The 22029-nt window shown below is 43.0% G+C and overlaps 1 protein-coding gene across 1 annotated transcript in view; it reads right to left on the bottom strand.

Moving 5' to 3' along the window:
* Positions 1–22029, bottom strand: part of LOC145412518 (uncharacterized) — a 491890-nt gene that overhangs the window by 198984 nt on the left and 270877 nt on the right. The window contains exons 26-28 of the mRNA XM_080282412.1: positions 18070–18191; positions 16112–16648; positions 393–2016 (exon numbers count right to left, since the gene is read on the bottom strand). Coding sequence (XP_080138538.1) covers positions 393–2016; positions 16112–16648; positions 18070–18191 — 2283 coding nt within the window. The remainder of the gene's footprint in view (positions 1–392; positions 2017–16111; positions 16649–18069; positions 18192–22029) is intronic.

A 22029-nucleotide genomic window follows, 5' to 3' on the forward strand; every position in this document is an offset into this window, starting at 1 on the left:
CTCTCTAGGGACTCTGTCAAAGGCCTTTTCCAAATCAACAAAAACAAAATAAAGATCCCTTCTCCTACCAACATATTTTTCCTGAAGCTGTCGAACAATGAATATGGCATCAGTGGTCCCCCTACCTGGCATGAACCCGAACTGCATCTCATCAATATTCACTCTTTCTCTAATCATACCTTCTAAAACTCTCTCCATTACCTTCATTATCTGATCTAAAAGCTTTATACCTCTATAATTGGTATTTGTAATAAATGATGTGATGTTAGCGGTGCATTAGTAATCATGATGGTAATCTAATGGTGATTTGAGGGAGACAGCAATGCCTTAAAATGACTGACAGACAAATTCTTTGATGGATAATGTAATGATGTCAGAAGGGTGATATTTACCAAGTAAGTCATCATCCTCCATGCTGGTGAGATCCCCAGGTGCTAAGTCCTCCAAGTCATCTCCTTGAGGTGTGGACTGGGGAGGGCGGTGGTGGTGCTGCTGCTGTTCCTCTTCCAGTTGCTCAAGTTCCCTTGTCACAGCCTCTGGAAGCTCTGATTCTGACTGCTGTTGCTGCTGTGATGGACTCTGTGCCTGAGTTGGATGGGGGAGGGCTGGGTGGGGTGGTTGGGAATGTGGTTGCTGAGGATGTGGTGGTGCAATTGGTGGACCTGGTTGCTGGGAATGGGGTTGCTGAAGATGGGGATGAGTTGATGGAGGTATACTGGGTGGCTGGGGATGGAGGGGTGGCTGAGGAAGGGTAGAGGAAGGATGTGGCAGAGGGGCAAGGGGATGTGCAGAAGGAGGTGGATGATGTGTGGGGGACATGACTGGGACCCGTACAGTACCTCCAGGTGGAAGATGAGGAGACCCCATGCTCTGGCTAACAATGACAGTGGTAGGGGGTCCAGGTCCCCTAACTACACCAGTGACTCCTGGTCGAACCCCAGGCCCACCAGCACTAATGTACTGTTGAGGTGGCCGCTGAACAATATGACTGAAAGCATCAATGTGCCCACGGCCAGCCACCATTCCTGGACGCTGAGGCTGTGGTTGCTGCTGTTGCTGTAGGCTACGCTGGTGCAGAATCATCCTTAGTCTAGGGTCCAAGGGAGCATTCTGCCCAGGGGCAACAGGGTGGGTCATCATGGTGGGTTGGCTCGGAGACATTCCAGGTTTCATGCGTACCGCCTGTCCCTGACCTACAGGAGGAAGAGGGGGACGAAACTCTCCAGGCAATTCGGTGGGTGAGGATAATGTCTGTGGACCTGGGGGTTGATGGCCCCCACCCTCATTCCATGGTCGCTGCAACAAATCTCGCAAGTGATGCTGTCGTGCTGGATCTCCCCCAGGCTGTGGAGGCTGACCATACACTTCGTCATGGGGTCGGGGAGTAGGGGATGCTTGTACATATGGGGATGTAGAGGGTTGGGAGAAGGGTTCTGTTGGTGTGCTGCATGTAGTGTATGGGTCTGAGGTCATTGGTCTTTGGGCTGGGGGCTGGCCAGCATATGGGTCTACAGGTCGAGGGGTTGGGGGAGGCATGGCATAAGGGTCAGTGGTGACTGGCCGGGCTGTACCTGGAGGCAATACATACGAGTCTGGAGGGTGTGGCCTTGGGGACATGCGAGTGTATGGGTCACCAGTTGGTGAGGGTAGAGGAGATGTTTGCACAGTTGGGGTAGGAGGATGTGTGAATGACTCTATGGGTTTGTTGGGGTGTGGGGTTCCTGGAGGCAAAGAATAGGTGTCAGGTCCTCCTGGAGGATGACCAAGGGGTGTTCTGACCACAGTATGGGATACAACCTGACGCAGCGGTGATCCCACAGGCAACTGAGGTCGCTGGGTCATCACCGGTCTTGGAGGTGTCAACGAAGGTAAGGGTGGCCTGGGAGAGGCATGGGGAGTAGTAACAGGACTGGGGTCTGTGTTGGCCCCTTCTGTAATGCTGCCAGGAGTGCCCACTGAGCTAGGGGTCCCACAACGGTCTAGGCTGTCACTGGTTTTTAATGCCCGTTGTTGTTCCTAAAGGAACAGTATTAAGAAGTTAGTCAGTGCGAAATATTCAAGTAATCTAAAATCATACTTTTAAAAATACAGATCAGTTAAATAAACAAAAGCTACATTACCTACTAACTATGCAACATACTACTGTACTCCACACTGACTATGAAAGTACAGTATACTGATGTCCAGGATATGTATTACAGCTGTTCAGTTTTACATTTGTTCTAATTTATCTTATTCTCCACTAGGATCATCTTCATATGACAAGGTTCCTCAGCATGGCCATCCATGGCACACTGATGTGGATCAGAGCTGACTGATGGTTCACAATAGGTTTTCATATGGCTCAGTCAATACTAATATGGAGAGACAGACTGACAAATGAGGATGTGAAGGAGCATTGTGGTGTAGATGTGGATATGATAGGAAGCATTAGGAGAAACACACTGAGGTGGTTTGGCCATGTGGAGAGGATGGAAAGTGAGAGACTGATGAGGAAAGTGTATGAGTGAGGTGGAGAGGAAAAGGGGGAGGGGGAGGCCAAGGATGAGATGGAGGAATGGAGTGGAGAGGTATGACGGGGGGTTGTGAGTTGGAAGCACGGCAGTGAAATGGCAGGGGACAGGGCGATGTGGGGGCGATTTGTTTGTGGACACCCCTATAGGATTAAGACATCTGGCAATACATAGATAGATAGATAATACTAATAAAACAGGGGTCATGGTTAGTAAATATGTGGGTAGTAATATGGAAGAACAAGGTAGTAATGTCTGTTGTTGGTCTGACCTTCTGGTGCATATTTGTGATGCACAACACCACAGTAGTCGCAAAAAAAAATGTCAACATGCAGGTGCATTTCACCTTGCTGCGAACCTGTCGTGCTTTTTTTGGCCGAGGCAACCCTGCATGCTTCCACTGGGATGAATGTGCTTTGGTTTCTGGGTTGTACCCATACTCCCAACTCTCATCTCCAGTGATAACAGTCTAGAGAAGGTCTGGATTGCAATTCACACACTCCAATATGTCTTGGGCAACATTTATCCACAAAGCTTGTAGTTCATGTGAAAGAAGCTTTGGAACAAACTTGACAGCAACTCTCAACATGCCCAAATCAGCCATTAAAATTTTATGCGCTGATCCATCGCTGATTCCAGTTTCATTAGGAATTTCTCTGGTAGACAACTGACGATTTTCCATGGCCAAATCGCAGACTTTCTTTGTATTTTCAGCACTCTTGCTGGTTGATGGCCTCCCAGGACGTGGATCACTCTCGACTGATATTCAGCCATTTTTGAAGAGATTGTACTGCTCCTTTATTTACATCACCCTCATGGCTTCATTCTCCACAATTTGCTGGATCTTCCTGATAGTTTGAACTTAGGTAGAACCTAGTTTTTGGCAAAACTTGATGTAGTAACATTGTTTGACTTTTTCAGTCATTGTGTCGAGAGCTGGAACACAATAAGCGCAAAGTGAATGATCATGGACAAAGGCTGACTGACAGTCACTGAGTCACTCATACTGGCTGGCATGTGCACGAAGTTCCTGCACTGCACTACACAATACCCCACCTCTAGCCTCCAACTAGTTGGTGAGAGAGAGAGAGAGAGGATACTTTCTGAACAGACCTCATGGTGCACCATAGAGTAGGCATAAGTGATATAAGAGACATGTTGTGAACCGGTCGGACATGACTGTCTGAACATGTTGAAAAGCGTGGAGTTGGTGACTGGTTGACGAGGATCTTAATAATAAATATATAGAGAAGAATGCGCTGAGATTGACCGAGGAAGACTTGGGATAGGGTCCTGTGTAGGGACCTTCATGACAGAGGTTTGAGAAAAGAAATGGTTCAAGACTGTATCAAATGGAGAGCTGTGATCAGATGAAAAGACTTATACAAGCCAGCACAGACCATGGTCTTTAAACAACATTACAATCCCAGTAAATCTGCCATTACAGTGCTGTATTACACTCACTGCATCCCTCAGTACAGTCTGGTCACATCCCCGTAATGGTTGTACAAGAGTCAACTGCACATATTCATGCTCATCTCCACACCTCACAGCAGTTTCTCATATATACACATGGCTACTACTCCGAATCAAGCTGTCATTTCCATGGTTCTCCAGTAGCAAACTGTCATGTAAACATCATAACATTTCATCACATATTGCCTTCAACACTTGAAAATAACTATAAAATTTTACAGTATCCTTCCTTAGTTTTAAATGTTGCAAAAGCTTCCACAGCCTCTCTTCACTCACTAAAAGGATGCATCTACACATCTACTGGGTTCTATAATGTCATTGTATTAATGAATTCTATAATATCACTGCATCCACTGGATGCTATACTGTCACTACACTATATCCAATGGATGCTATATTGTCACAGTATCCACTGGACACTATACTGTCAATTTTATTCTTATGTACAGAATGTATGTGCAAGATACTCTGTGTCATTCAATACCTAAGCTGCTTTTTGTTGCTTAACCCTAGTCTGTCTAGTTCAGCACACCCGTCAATCCCAGGTAAGCAACTGCTTCTGAGGTGTCATGCTACATGTACAGTACAGAACATACACCATGCAGCGATCCAATATGCTCTTGTAGACAGTGCCTTACTAGTCAGAGCAGGGTCCTTTCCATGGTGAGGTCCAGGGAAAAATGAGGTGGCTTGGCTCCCAGGCAGAAGCCATAGCTGCTTCACTGAGGATGCACAGTGCCATCACATGTAGGCTCTTTGCCAATACCTCAATACAGAGCATACAACCAAAGCAGACTGAACTGTGACTCTGCACTGCCAACCTGTTTACTTCACAGCCAGATATCATCATCACTACAATGAAGTCACAGTAAAATACCACGCAATGTGAAAGCAACCCAAGAAATCTCTCTGGCTGAAATACACATAAGAATTTTAACGTGACAAATACCATATGAGTACTGTATTCAGCTAGGGGAAATCTCATTAAGTGACAATAATAAAGGTACTAGATACTTTATATGCTTTCATTTTAGGAACCCCAAACACACACATACCGAGTATGCATGCACGCATACATGCATGAGCGCGCGCACACATGCACACACACACGCACACACACACAAAATGCTCGTTGGCCCAGCGGTAACACTCTCGCCAAGCATCTGCTAAGACGGGTTTGCGCCTTGCTCAGGATGCGAAAAAAGTTCACCGATGAAGTGGGTGGGTACTGTCCCCCTCGAGCAAGGGAATGGGTGTGTGCATGTGTGAAAGTCAAGGCTTTCCCCTTAGATGGGACTATATGAGTTCTAAGTTCTCTTCCAGGAGGGTAAAATGCTGATGATCACAACCATCACATGATACTGACCGACCCAATGAATTACACACACACACACACACACACACACACACACTCTCTCTCTCTCATGCACACATGCATGCAGGCACACACACAAACACACAGCTGCTCAGGCATACATGCATGCAGGTACACACACACACACACACACACACACTTTTTGAGAGACAGACAAATTAGGACAGTAATAAAGGATAGGATGTCTGGATGGAGGGAAGTAACAAGTGGAGTCCCTCAAGGCTCGGTGTTGTTGCCAGTAATGTTCCTGATTTATGTAAATGATATGGTAGATGGAGTGAACAGTTATGCAAGTCTGTTCGCTGATGATGTAAAGATCTTGAGGAAGGTGGAGGTTGAGGAGGATTGTAAAATGCTGCAGGAGGATCTGGATAGGATACATGATTGGAGCCTGATGTGGGAAATGAAATTTAATGTAAAGAAATGTAAAATATTGGAAATGGGTAAAAGTACCAGGAGGCCATCACTGAATTATTTGTTGGGTAATGAATTAATCACAAAAATGAGAGAAGAGTAAGATTTGGGAGTGCTGGTCCAAGATAGTTTGTCACCAGAAAAGCACATTAACAAGATAGTTGGAGAGACTTATAAATTCTTAACAAACATAAGAGTAGCATTTCATTATATGGATGAGGAGATGATGAAAAAATTGATAGTGGCCATGATCCGCCCCAGGTTAGAATATGCAACGGTAATGTGGTCCCCACACAAAAAGAAAGATATAAACAAGATTGAGAGAATACAAAGAACAGCAACCAAGATGGTCCCGAGTCTGGCAGACCTGTCATACAGAGAGAGGCTGGAAAAGCTGGATTTGCCTTCCTTAGAGGAAAGGAGAAAGAGGGGAGACATGACTGCAGTGTTCAGGACCATGGTGGGAGTAGATAAAATTGACAAAGAAGATCTGTTTGTATGGGATAAGAGAGCAACAAGAGGACACGGAATGAAATTGAAAAAGTCAAGCTGCTTGAAGGATATCAAGAAATATAGCTTTCCTTACAGATGTATAGACTTATGGAATAGCCTGGACAAAGAGATCATCCAGTCTAAAAACTTAAACGAGTTTAAAGCTAAATTTGACTTACTGAGACACAGCGACGGAAGCCCACTAGCACAGCACATTCCGTGTATATCACAATTAGGTATACAGTATTAGGTAAATACATAAATATTTGGAACGACTTAGACGAAGAGGTGGTGCATGAGAAAAACATTCATGTGTGTCAAGGTAGACTTGATAAATGTGGATTTGGAGACAGGACAACACGAGCATTGATCAATTCCTGTATACTAAAGTCTCACCAATCTAAAACCAAGGTTTGGGTGGGGTCTGGCGCTGGGTGCAGCCATGCCATACTTCCTAACCGAGCGATGGGCAGATTCTGTTATATATGTAACAGGCATCACAGAAAGGTACACACATACTAATACAATATAAACGTAAGTATTCTAGCATCTGAAAGGAAGGTAAACTTGTAATGTATATGGCTCTTGTACATCAATAAAGAAACATGGCATACATATTTTACAGTGTTGCTGAAAAAAATGTAGTTACTTTTACCGACTTTCACGGTAGTTTTAAGTTGGGTAAGTAATGTAACAATTACGTTTAAAATATAATTTGAAGGAATCAGTAGAACATACGCTATTTTCTTAATAGAAATAAATAAGTTAAAACACTCACGAGCGGCAACATCTAGGCCCATACTGGGAATTGATCCATTGGAGGGAGATTTAAGCTTCTGTCACGTGCCTCCACTGTTCACTTTCTGTTATATATATAACTTAAATTATATTTATAACTTAAATTAGTTTGTCTTTACACACACACACACACACACACAAACACACACACACACACACACACACACACACACACACAGACGTGGGTGAAGTCATGTCAGGCCAGGTGGCGAGATGTGAGCGGACAAACTCTAACGGTGTCAGGTCAGCCACTAGCCAATCAGAGTATAGGAAACAAGGCAACACTGTACGCCGGGAAATCCCCAGCTGGACTCCACCCAAACCTTGGTTTTAGATTGGTGAAACTATACAAATAGGTAAATACAAATAGGTAAATACACACACACACACACACACACACACACACACACACACACACACACACACACACACACACACACACGCATGCATGCATGCATGCACACACAAGTCCCCTGAGAGTAATCTTCCAATGTGTGAACACTGTGGAGGAAATACTAAAAATGCAAACAAACCCATGGAAAAAGAGGAATTTTAAAAAGTATGGATAAAAAGATGCCTAACACAAGAGGAGTTGGGAATACAAAAGGAGAAGTGGGAGGAGACAAAAACAAAGAACAAGGAAAGATAAGAAGAGGAATATTTTTTTTTTTACAAAATAATGGGACTGCAGGTGTGAAAGTGGTACATAACCGACAGGGAATAAAAAGAAGGAAGGTAGTAGACTCAAGTTATGGCAAGTATGTAAACAAGATGATTAAGTTGACGTACTCTAATGTAGATGGAACGGTGTCTAAATTACTGGAGATGAAAGATCATACCAGAGAAAAGGAACTGCATATTATTTGCCTAACTGAAACAAAATAAACCCCAAAGATATCAAATGATACCCTAAACTTAGAGGAATACAATATATGGAGAAGAGACAGAAACTTAAGAAAAGGAGGAGGAATTCTAATCATAACAAAGAAAAACCGGCAAGTAAAAGAAATAAAAATACTTATACCCTCACAAGTAGAACTGACTGCATTGGAGATTAGCACATTTGAAGGGAAATGCATTGTGGCAAATTTATACATGCCACCCAAAACAAACACTTGGGAAAGAGGTGAATATGATGACCTGGCAGAAAGTACAATTCAAAATTTAAGAACATTACTACATAGAATGGAAGAGAAATCTGAAAGAATTACATTCACTGGAGATTTCAATACAAACTGGAATACTCGAGATGTGAGAACCCACGAAAGCTGTTAGGATCAAAAGCCCCTGGATCTTGTGCAAGGAGTATTTCCTAACACAGCATGTAAATGAAAACACCAGAAAAAGAGAACTTGATGATCCATCAGTACTAAACCTTATACTTATTAGGCAAGAAAATGACAATGTGAATGTAGTGTATCACCCTCCATTTGGCAAACACAACCATGCAGTATTACATTGCAACTTCAGGATTGCATATGACATAGTTACCAGTAATGAGAGTTACAAAAAAAGTCTAAACCACAAACAGGGTAACTATCATGACCTGAAGAAGCACTTCTTAAATATAGATTGGATTATGACATCATACCCTTAAAAGAAAGGAAAAATTTATAAAATACTGTATTACAGATACCTTTTCTTCTGTGATTTTAATGTATGCCTAACACTTCATGTTAAATTCATGTTTGTAAACAAAATATTTAATTGTTTATTCATCCATCCATCCATCATCCAATCCTACATTGCCCCATGAGGAGCGTAGGAGCCCGGGGCTAGGCAGTTGGCCTCGACATTTAAGATGAGAGTGACCAGCCTCACTCATCCCTGAGTGGCATTACATGAGCAATCAACCCCAACCACCCTTTGGATATAAACCTTCATTGGCTCAATCCAACTGGAATGCAATAATTACCCACTAAACCACCAGGTGCCAAAATATGGCTATATAGTTACCACCCAGCATAGCAAATGGTTTCCTAGTGTACAGGAAACCATTTGGCTTGTCACTCAAAGCTGAGTCACCCACAGGCAGAAGGAAAAGGAAAGAAAGAAGGAAAGAAAGACAGAAGAGGGAGTGTAAAGTCATCTGTAGGCAGGACAAGGAATGAATGAACGAAAGAAAGCCAGAAGAGGATGGAAGGAAGGACAGATGGAAGAGAGGAAAGGGCAGACACCCGAGAGCAGCACTACATTGAGTGAGTGGATGGTGAACGCCCCCACCTACCACAAAATTGTTTATTAATGTTTATTATTACTGGTATCCATCCTCTTCCGTCTTGCTTTCCTTCATTCTTTCCTCTTTCTTCTCCCTGGGGGTGACTTTACACTCTCTCTTGTGTCTTTCTTTCCTTCATTCTTTCCTCTTCCTTCTGCTTGTGGGTGACTCTACATTGAGTGACAAGCCAAATAGTTTCCTGTACAACAGGAAACCATTTACTATGCTGGGTGGTAACCATACAACCAAATTTTGGCTCCTGGTGGTTTAGTGGGTAATAAAGGTGCTCCAATCGGATTGAGCCGATGAAGGTTTATATCCAAGGGTTGGTTGGGGTTTATTGCTCACATAATGCCACTCAGGGATGAGTGAGGCTGGTCACTCTCATCTTAAATGCCAGGACCAACTTTCCTAGCCCCGGGCTCCTACGCTCCTCATGGGGCAACGTAGGATTAGATGATGGATGGATGGATTTTTCCTAGCTCTAGATACCACCAGATTATACTCATCATCTCGTGTTCCTGAACTTGATTCTTCTGAATTCTCCACACTCTGGCTTCGGCTTTCCTGTCATTCTCTGACTAAATATATCTGTGCTGTTTACTTATCCCCTAATTCTACTGACTATCAAAAATTCTTCGACTATCTTACTTCTACGATGGAACACATTCTATCCATTTCTCCTTTCTCTGAAATCTCCATTCTTGGAGATTTCAATGTTCACCACCACCTTTGGCTCTCCTCTCCTTTCACGGATCCACCTGGTGAACAAGCCTACATCTTTTCTATCCTTAATGACCTAGAGCAGCTTGTACAGCACCCTACCCGTATCCCTGACCGCCTTGGAGAGAGCTCCAACATACTTGACCTCTTCCTCACAACTAATCCTTCTGCTTACTCTGTTAATCTTTTCTCTCCGTTGGGCTCCTCCGATCACAACCTTATTACCTTAACCTGTCCTATCACTCCGGTACGGCCTGTGGACCCTCTAGAGAAACGTCGTCTGTGGCATTTTGGAGCCGCAGACTGGGAGGCCCTCAGGCAGTGCTTCTTTGATTTTCCCTGGAATGATTATTGCTTCCATGGCCGTGAGCCATCTGAGTGTGCCCTGCGCATTACGGAGGTTATTCTCTCGGGCATGCAAGCATACATTCCTTTCTCATATCCTTTGACTAATGCAAGAAAGCCTTGGTTTAATCACGCTTGTTCTAATGCTGTCCGCAACAAGGAGAGGGCCTACAAAAGGTACCGGAGCCAACCCACCCCTGAATCACATCATCTTTACGTTTCTGCCCGGAATCGTGCTAAGTCTGTTCTTCGCTCTACTAAAAATAATTTCATCCATACTAAATGCTCTCAACTCTCCAACTCGAATTCTTCCCACTCCTTCTGGCATCTTGCCAAAAATCTTTCTAACAACTTTACCTCATCATCCTTCCCTCCTCTTTTCTACTCTGATGGTTCTGTAGCTATTTCTTCTACTGATAAAGCAGATCTCTTCGCACAGACTTTCTCCTCCAATTCTACCTAAGACGATTCCGGTGCTGTTCCTCCATCACTTCCCCCCTCTGACTTCCTCATGGCTGACATTAAAATTTCTTCAGTTGATGTATTTTCTGCCATCACTGGCCTCAGTACTAACAAGGCATATGGGCCTGATGGGGTCCCTCCTGTTGTTCTCAAGAACTGTGCTTCTGTGCTTACACCCTGCCTAGGCAAACTCTTTCGTCTTTGTCTGTCAACTTGTACCTTTCCTTCTTGCTGGAAGTTTGCTCTCATTCAGCCAGTCCCAAAGAAGGGTGACCACTCCCAACCCTCCGACTATCGTCCAATTGCTTTAACGTCCTGTTTTTCAAAAGTTTTCGAGTCAATTCTTAATAGAAAAATTTTAAGGCATCTTTCCTATCACAGCCTTCTTTCCGATCGTCAGTATGGGTTCCGTCAGGGACGCTCCACTGGCGATCATCTCACCTACCTTTCAGACTCCTGGTCATCCTCCTTTCGGGACTTTGGCGAAAGCTTTGCCATTGCACTTGACATCTCAAAGGCTTTCAATCGAGTCTGGCATAAATCTTTAATTTCCAAACTGCCCTCCTACGGTTTCTATCCTTCTATCTGTGCCTTCATCGCTAGCTTCCTTTCTGGTCGTTCTATAGCCGCTGTTATAGACGGCCATCGTTCTTCTCCTAGATCTATCAACAGTGGTGTTCCTCAGGGCTCTGTCCTATCACCAACTCTCTTCCTTTTATTCATCAATGATCTTCTAAGCTGTACATCTAACCCTATCCACTCATACGCTGATGACTCCACCCTTCACCTTTCCATTCGGTTCCCGCAACGCCCATCTCAACAGTTACTTCAACAAACAAGGGATGAGGCTATGGCACACCTAATGTCTGACTTGGCTCGTATCTCTGACTGGGGTAAAAATAATATGGTTGTCTTTAATGCATCTAAGACTCATTTCTTACACCTTTCAACCCGACAAAATCTTCCACAGGTATACCCACTAATGTTTAATAATATTCAGCTTAATCCTACATCATCCTTGAACATGCTTGGGGTTTCATTTACTCGGGACTTATCTTGGAAAGATCATATTACATCTCTTGTAAAATCTGCTTCCAAGAGATTGGGTGTGCTAAGCCGACTCCGCTCTTTCTTTACCCCTGCGCAATTGTTGACTCTATACAGGGGTTTTATCTGCCCCTGTGTGGAGTACAACTCTCATGTGTGGGGAGGCTCCCCTCATACAGCTCTTCTCAATAGGGTGGAGTCAAAGGCTTTTCGTCTCATTAACTCTCCTCCTCTTACTGACTCCCTTCAACCTCTGTCTCTTCGCCGCACTGTTGCATCTTTATCTCTTTTCTATCGCTACTTTAATGGTCACTGCTCCTCTGAACTGTCTGCTTGCATTCCTCCACCTCTACGACGGGCGCGTAGCACCCGTCTGGCAGCAGACTCTCATCCTTTTTCTGTCCAACTCTCTAATGCAAGAATTAACCGTTACTCCCAGTCTTTCATTTATGCAACAGGTCAACTCTGGAACTGTCTCCCTCTGTCTGTATTTCCTGCTGCCTATGATCTCCAGTCTTTCAAACGCAGTGTGTCCAGGCATCTCAAAATGATCAGATCTTGAATTTGGCTCTATATTGTATTTTGTTTTTCTCTTGGAGGGAACTGTTACTGCGGGCTCATGGCCTTTGGTTCCTTCTTCCTCGCATTAAAAAAAAAAAAAAAAAAAAAAAAAAAGGAACCACTCGATCTATCTATCTATCTATCTATCTATTGCCAGACGCCTCAATCCTGTTTGGGGTGGCCACAAACAAATCGCCTCCAAGTCGCCCTGTCCCCCGCCATTTCACTGCCCTGCTCCCAACTCACACCCCCCTCTCTCATATACCTCTCCACCCCATCCCTCCATCTCATCCTCGGCCTCCCCCTCCCTCTTCCCCCCTCCACCTCACTCACATACACTCTCTTCGTCAGTCTTTCGCCCTCCATCCTCTCCACATGGCCAAACCACCTCAGTGTGTTCCTCATAACGCTTCCTATCACATCCACATCCACACCACAACGCTCCTTTATATCCTCATTCGTCAGCCTGTCTCTCCACGTGACTCCACAGGCTCCTCTTAAATAACTCATTTCCACTGCTCTCACTCTTGACTTGTGTCCTTCCAACAATGTCCAAGCTTCACTTCCGTACGTTAGAGTTGGTATCACAATACTGTCATGTAGTAACTTTTTCACTTCCATGCTCACTTCCCTGTTTCTTATCACTGCTTTCAAGGAACCAGCAACCTTTCTTCCCTGCTGTACCCTTTCAAGCACTTCACACTCCAAACCTCCATCCTTACTCATCACACTACCCAAATACTTAAACGTACTCACATTTTCCAATTCCTCACCATCTAACCTTGCTGTACATTCACTAACTTCACCTCTCTCAAAGACCATCACTTTACTCTTCCCTACATTCACCTTTAGGTTCCGTTTCTTACACACTCTCTCAAACTCATCCACCAAGCCTTGCAGCTCCCCTTCGTCTTCACTCAACAACACAGTATCATCTGCAAACAACAGTACAGGGAGTTTCCAAACACTATCCTCTCTCACCAGGGCCACTCCAACATCCACTACCCTACCTTGTACCTCTTTTATTACCCCATCCATGTACAGATTGAACAACCATGGAGACATGACACATCCTTGTTTCAAACCAACTTTCAAAGAGAAAAATTCACTTAGTTCACCATCCACACGCACTGCAGCCTTCGCACCATCGTACATACTCTTCACAGCATTCAACAACTTCCCATCTACTCCATATATTCTTAACACTTTCCACAATCCTTGTCTATCCACCCTGTCATATGCTTTCTCCAAATCCATGAAAGCCGCATACAATTTCTTTCCCTTCTCTAGAAACTTTTCCACTAAAGATCTAAGAATGAATATCTGATCTACACAACCTCTTCCCTTCCTAAAGCCTCCCTGTTCTTCTCCAACTAATTTCTCTGTTCTTTCTCTAACTCTGTCTATAAGTATCCTACCATACACTTTTCCTATTATACTAAGAAGACAAATGCCCCTATGATTACCACACACTTCTTTTTCCCCTTTTCCTTTGTACAAGGGAATAATTATACCTGACTTCCAATCCTCCGGGACTCTACCTTCCTCCCAGGCCAATCTGCACATCTTCCTGTCACTAAATCCTGACGCATGCTGTCACCTTGCCTGGACTGGCTGTATATAGCCAGTTCTGAATGTCAAATGATAGCTCCCATCAAAGCATGGCTAAAATTGGCAAAGCATACCCCTTAAAATTATGCAATTTTCAGTCAACTTGGGAGTGGCAGAAGTGGTTATGTTTCACCATGGAAAAATAAAGACCATGGGAAGACAGTGGTACAAAAATGCCACTTGGGCCTAGGTGGCACTTAAACACTCCTGTTAACAGGATTCTCAATTAACCCACCCCATCCCGACCACTTTTCCACCACTGACTCCCCCCAATCCCGACCATTTTTGGAAATTTTTCTTTTTGGCTCAAACCTCCGCTTTTGGTGAGAAACATCAAAAATTCATAGAGAAATCGCTCACCTGAGGTTTTAAATACTCGATACAGGTAGGAGTACCTCCTTACCTTACTGGATTTTCTAACAGGCTGGCACCAAAGAAAACGAGTTCTATGGGAGGATAACTATTTCACACCACTCATAAACGGTATTTATTTATTTACTCGGTACGAATTTATATGTAGTACGAAAGTATATTGGTTTTCAAGCAATAATATAGGCATTATAAGCATTGTTTCACTCACTAACTCATCATCATACCTGACCTTTTTTTGCCCCATTACCTGATCACCATTTCTGACTGTTTCTTCCTCTAATGCTATGTAAAGTTTGTCCTCCACATTGTCATTGATTGGGGAATCACTCTGGCCCTGAATTTCATACCGTGGCATGACATGGCTTTACTAGCCAGGTCACTGATAACAGGTGAATTGCCGAGACAATGGCGTGCAGGGGGGGGGGAGGTCATGCTGGGTAAGGCATTGTCCCTGCCTGGCATCTTGTAGAGGAAGGTGTCATGTGTATACGTACCAAAAATCACTCGCGAAAATTGAAAATTGTGCAAATTAGGGACCTTGCAATTGATTCGCGTTTATGTACGTCGACGGGACTGGGAGTGACAAAACGTGTGGACGTTAAAGAACATCAACGGGACGCCACGGGTTAAAAGCAGTTGTGCCCATTTTGTTTTCTTGTAATCTGTAAAGCTTATCCAGTTTCTGGCTGAGTTTGTTCTGTCTGTGTGGGATATGATATCCAGTTTCTGGCTGGGTTTGTTCTGTCTGTGTGGGGTATGATAACACTGAGGTGGTCCAATAAGAGGTCATAAACTACTCTCCATGCAATCTGACTGGCCAGCTTACTGGTACACAGGGTATGGTCAGGGGTAGATGCCACTCATTATGTCTGTGCTGGGGTCTTGTAGGGGTGTGATGGTTCTCGATACAAAGTTATAACCATTTTATTAACAACTTCAGCTCAAAGCACTTCACTGTGCAGTAAGCCTGCACAAAATTAGCATCATCAATTCCATGAGTAATCATCTGGATAAAACAAACAAAGAAATAAATATAAAGGATGGACACAAAATACCAGTATATCAAAAAGGTGCAAAAATTACAATCATCATGGAGCACAGATGACCAGAGAACCAGATCCAAAATGAAGTAAACTGTCTCATTCAACTAAACAGTGTATAGAACATGTACCCCCTCCACAATATGTCTACCCCCGATGTATATATGTTCCCCCCCAATGCATACATGCCCCCACTAAATTTGCTAGATCAGCATGCTCTCCCACGCCTGAAGACGGCGTTATTGCATCAGTTCTTAGCAGACAGCCGACACGGGTAGACTGTTTTACTGTGAGCTTGTAATAAACTCCTTATCTAGTTGTTTGTACACGGAGTTTCTATCACCAAAGTATTTCAAGCTACAAACATGCACTCTCTTGAACCAGTTAGTGTGAGTTCCAAAAATCACCACATTCATCCTTTACTAGCACTCTGTATTATGAAATAAATGGGGACTGCGATGAGTGTGATAAAACGGAATGTGATGAAAACAAGAGCTGTGGGAACTACAACTTGCCTAGTGGTGATGATGATGATGATGGAGTCTAACATTCCACACAAACCAATATAAGGTTGGCTGGAACCACTACACTAAACAAACAACAGAATCTGTGGTTTGTGGCTAGCAAGAGGTCTGAGGGCACTAACTACATTATCTATACTAACCGTAGTGGTAGTAGAGGTGGTGGTAGTGGTGGTGGTAGTGGTAGTGGTGACGGAGGTGGTAGTGGTGGTAGTGGGGCTGGGGAAGGCATCCTGGTGCAGTACAGGCAGAGTTCGCATGATCTCTAGAGGGGTCAGAACTCGAATATGCTGGTCGGGGTCAGGATCCGGAGGGGAGGATGGAGGTGGGGCAAGGGGAAGCTCGGATCTTGTGGGTAGGTCAGGGGACAAGCGAGAAGCAAGAGTAGGCCGGGAAGGGGGTGAAGTCTGCACCCCAGCCACTTTCATGGTGGCTGCACTAAGAAGAGGGTCATCAGGTGAGGTGGTGGGAGAGGAAAGAGCATCGGAGGAGGAATGAGTTGACTGGGAGGAGGGTACTAATGGTGGGGTATGGCCCTGTGTGCCTGGCGAGGGGGACAAGGGGGGCTGAGGGGTACTAGAGCTCTCCACAGATAGTGGGGAGAGGGGGAGTGGGGAAGAGGGGGCGGGGGGGTCGCGTGCACAGCCACCCGGGGTTGTGGCGGCTCGTCCACTGCGTAACTATGAGGGGCCACAACAAAAACGAAAGATCACTACACATTGTTTTAATCTGACTTAAGCACGGAGGGCATCCTGATAATTTTTTCTTTTCTTCCTCAGTACCAATCATCCATGTTAGTATAACAAAAGGTGTTAATATCAATCATAATTTCTTACATCCAGCAATGTGTTAATGAGGTATAATCAAACTGGAATAATAAATTTCATATCAATATCTAAATGTTATAAATAAAATTTCTTGTTCCATTTTGTTAAATTGCACAGTACAATACTTTAATACCCAAATTATGTCATAAACTTTGGTTTAGCTACTTCAACATGCAAGCTTCAAATACTGCATGCAAAAATAATATAAGCTTCACTTCATGCAGTTACTTGATGCAATACTTTGATTACTGTCTTTGCTGCAAAGAACTTTTCTCAAAGTCAGGTTTAGTACTTCGCTTCATGACAGAAGTCAATGCTCGCAAGGGAAGGACAAAGGTGTCCTATGCACTATGTGCATAAAGTCAGAGATTATTCTGATAAATTTCAGGTACAGTCATCGGTAGGAAGAGGTGGTGGTCATGCACAGAGGGGAATGCAGCTTTACAGTAGGTGTCGTGCTTTTTGAGAAAGAAAAAGCCGGGTAACCCTAGCCTAAAGTATGAAACACCTGAATGTATGTGGTGACCTGGACCAACTCCAAATGTGAGGCAAACAGATGAGGTGGGTGACAGGGTTAACAGCAGCCAACAATGATACCTTGCAAAGTTCAGTCACACACAACACTCATTCCAAAATAATAACAGCTTGAAGCAGCAGGTAAACTGGTATCTCTCCTGCAGTGAAGTCCAACAAAAACAGAAAAACTTTGCAACACCAACTTGGCATTAATGGACATGAACTTAACAAAAAATATTAGATTAATTTGATGCCAGCCTGTGCATGAAAACAAACAAAACATAAACTGCAATAGAAGCAACTTCAGTGTTCCAATAAACAGTGCATACATAATCCTGGACAACTTCTATACTTTAATCTAAATAAGTAAAACTAAACATGAAAGTAAAAATAAGGTACCATGGAGTTAATGCACAAATTAGTCTCAAAACCAAAACACTGTGTAAGACACTGGAGAAATCATAAAGAAAAGTATATTAAATCATAAAATAAAAAAGCCAGATCATTCATCTAGTAATGATGTCTATGCATTATACAAGTATACATCATACATCAGGAAGTTTAATACAAAAGCCTGTATCTATTAATCAATGCATTTCAACTTTTCAAGACAATTACTGGCATACAGCAAATATAACACACATATTGCTTAGGATTAAAAAAAAAAAAAAAAAAAAAAAAAAAAAAAAAAAAGGTGTACTGGTAATAAGCAGTGATTCAGTGAACACAGAGGACATATGGAAGCAGGATGAACTAACCTGTTTGTTTTTATAGTATTCTTTCTTGTTCTCCCGTGCACGCTGGATTAAAGATTTCTTCTGTTCAGTGTCCTTCAGATTCTTCCAGATGCGTCTAATCTGCCGTTCACGGTCAGCCACAGCTGGTTGGGAATGTCAAATTTTATAATTCAAAGAAACATAAATTTAACAATCAGTCTTACTCCTTTCACAATTTAATTGTATTCCTGCTATCTCCTGACAATTATATTTGACTTTGGGGACACTTTTTCCCATCTTGGAGGCTATAAATATAGCCTATATTAGCCCTTCAGAACATGAGGTTTGTCCTTCATTTAAAAAAATCACCCACTGGTAACAAGATTAAAAATGCATTTGTCACTGGACTGACAGGGTTAGGTTCTTTCACTTCCACATTCACAGCACTGACATTGTTATACTGCTGTCATCTTTGCTGCTGCTGCTGCTTTTGACCCTGGCTTACTGAACTGCAGAGATCTAGGCACATCAACCAGGTGCTCCAAATGACAATTTTTGTACAGATTCAGCTGACAAAGCTGTCTGCACAGTGCAAATGAGGTAAACATGGTGACTAACTGTATTGTGTTGTAAAAGGAAGGCATTAACGTGAAAGAAGAGTGAACTGTATATACAGAGGTCCCTCGCATTTAGCGTGTTTCAAGTTAGCGATTTTCACGCTTCGTGATAGGTTAGAAAAGGTACCAATCCCGCGCATTTAGTAACTGTCTTATGCGTTTAGCGATGTGTTTCATGAAATGCCTTGCCCATCCACCACCAGACCGCCACTGTCATCATTGTTCTGAGCATCTGGCAACCTTGGGTGCTTTTTTTTTCTCTCTCAGTGCTGAGCATTTGGCATTTTTTGCTGGTGAGTAGATATATAACCACACAGTACTGTATCTGTATAATGTATTGCTAATAGACTGTTTCACTTTCAGCACTTAAAGTAGGAAATAGGGGGTCAAAAGGGTGACTTGGAGGATGAGGGCAGACTAAGTGATATTTTTCCCACATAAAGTACACTTCACATTTAGCGATTCTGCATTTAGCGATGGTTTCACCAGACTAATTAAATCGCTAAATGCAAGTGACCACTGTAATTTAATTTACATTTTGTGATGGTAATGGAAAAGAAATGGATTACAGCCACATGGCAGTCTGGCATGATGGACTTTTTGTCACCCTGGCAAAGAGTCTGAGAGATGTATTACCGGAGGTGATTCTTTATTGAAAATGGTTTGGTTGAAGATACTGGATGGTTGTGGTGGTCATGTCTGTGTATATGTTTCTGTAACGCGGTGTTGGGTGGTACACGGGGCCGCTTTTAAGACTACTTGTAAATTAATTTTGTATTCCTTATGGTGCAAGGTAGTGTAATATATTTTTACAATGATTGTGAATCTTGTACTGAAGCAACATATTATTTTTACAAAGATTTCAGTGAATCCTATGCTGAAGCAACATACAGTGTGCTTCTGAAGTTCATGTAATTCCTCGAAGAGAGAGTTATGCTTTGGTTAAAATAACAAATGGAGAATCTGTGTTTTTTTAACATCATGTTGTTATTACGTAGACCAGATAAGCCTGGGATAACAACAACATACATAAGCCCTTGTCTGCCTGGTATGTCTATCTGTCTAATTATTACAAACCTGCCAGCCTACTGACACCAAGGTTCAAATCCTGGTGCAGCACCTAGTGTAACTTGATTCAAGTGTCCATCCATCCTTTACAGCATGGGAGATAAAATAAGTACTGTATAGAGTAACACCTAGTGGAGGCAACTGTATTAAACTGGATAATGCAATGTCCTTGTATCCAGGATAGTTGGTGAATAACCCACCACAGGCTCAAAGCCTACGCTGCAGAGTTAAGCACTGTGGCTAGGTGCCTCATGGCACCTGCCCCTATCTTCACCTTCAATGGGAGGTTCATGATGATAATTTGAGGGAAAGTTCTACAGTCCCAAGGAAGAAGTGATTAACTTTTGGCACATGGGACATATATATACTGTAACTTAGCAGTCAACCCACCCACAAATATTAATGACACCAGGGGAAGGCATCTCTCACCAGCACCTGACACAGACATGCTTTCAATAAATAATAATGATTCTTCAAATCAACCTGGGAAATATAAAGACTGATAAATTTCTTCTTGGGCTCATCAGTAACACTTTTTATGAACAACCTAGCACAGGATAAGTACACACTCTACTGAGTGTCATTCCACTTCTTAAGAACTTTTTCTTCTCTATGCCATGTTTGTGTTTGATGCAGCAGATGCATCAGCATGAATAATTTAATGCTGTGTACATGAACTGCCATTAATCTGTTCTCATTCCTTCTTCAAGTTAACCAGGAGTGGTGCTTGTAATTGTCTTTGGTACATTAATGTTCCATACAGCTAATATACTAATGATATTTGTGTGTAGCCTGGCTCAGGTATGAATCCAGGATGAATCCATGAATTTGTGATGCAGGAAATGGCTATAGTCTATCTCAGGAAAGACGAGGGTAGAATATAGTCTATTTTACTCCAAAGTCACTGTCAAAGGCCGAACGCACTTGACTTAACGACCTGTGGGAATACAGGCTGGCCAGGGACAAGGCTTGAGGGCAAGAGGTGCATACACACACACACACACACACACACACACACAATGAATGAATGGGTATAAGTGACCCACTTATGCTCACAGGTCAATATGAACTGTGGTTCCTGTTTTTGGATGCAACTTTTTTTTTTTTTTTTTTTTTTTTGTTACAAGGCACTAAAATTAAACAAAAAATATTGGACCAGTTATTCGTTGTATATTTAGATTTAATAGCATATCATTCCTTTTATTTTTTTTTTATTTTTTTTTTTTTTTAGCTTGATTCGCCGGTCATCAGGAATTTGTAAGTTGGCATCTCAGGTCACAGCACCTCCTGACTGGCTCCTGGGAGATGACAAGACAGAGTTGTCTGCAGTTTTCCCCTTGCTTCAATCAGAGCGGGTTATCCATATTCGCATTTCATCAACGGACTTACCCTCTCTCTCTCTCTCTATCTCTCTCTAAACCCCTGCTTCCCTCCTTTCTTCTCTCCCTCCTCCCTCCCCCATCTAGCATCTCTCTCTCTCTCTCTCTCTGCTTCCGTCCTTTCTTGTCTCCCTCCTCCCTCCCCCATCTACCCCCCCCCCTCTCTCTCTCTCTAAACCTCTGCTTCCGTCCTTTCTTGTCTCCCTCCTCCCTCCCCCATCTACCCTCTCTCTCTCTCTCTCTCTCTCTCTCTCTCTCTCGTGTGTGTGTGTGTGTGTGTGTGTGTGTGTGTGTGTGTGTGTGTGTGTGTGTGTGCAATCATTATCATGACTAATGGTATGCTTTGTATTGGAAAGTAAAGATGAGGAGAAATATTGTGGAATCTTTGGCGAATATTGTGGCAGAAGGGTGTAGACATGTATGAAGGTGAACGTTAATTGGCCCACAGGGAGTTAATGACAGTTCCACATGCTGACATCTCGAGGGGACTTCTTGTAGTTGTTCTCTATAAATGTATTCCAATGTTTTATTTATTTTATAATACTTATATCATAGTTAAGTTATACCTTGCACTGACATTATTATTCACTACTACTGAACCTTGAGAGAGAGAGGGGGGGGGGGCTGGTCATTCCCAGGGGACAAGTGGTCACTCCTCACCTCTCTCTCTCTCTCTCTCTAACATGCAGACTCAAACTTAAAATGAGTTGCCCAGCATAGGCCAACCGGCCTACTGCAGGTGTTCTCTTTAAATATGTTCCAGTGTTTTTTTTTTTTTTTTATATAATACTTATTTCACAGTAAACGCATACTTTGCACTGACACTATTCACTCCAACAGAACCTTGAGAGAAAGAGAGAGAGAAAGAGAGAGAGAGAGCAGCTGCATTTATGAAGAATGAAGATGAGCTTTTCAGGTGTGTGTGTGTGTGTGTGTGT

The sequence above is a fragment of the Coenobita brevimanus genome, chromosome 93, assembly GCF_032717465.1.
Source record: "Coenobita brevimanus isolate Jiangsu-jjx chromosome 93, ASM3271746v2, whole genome shotgun sequence".
Classification (NCBI taxonomy): domain Eukaryota; kingdom Metazoa; phylum Arthropoda; class Malacostraca; order Decapoda; family Coenobitidae; genus Coenobita; species Coenobita brevimanus.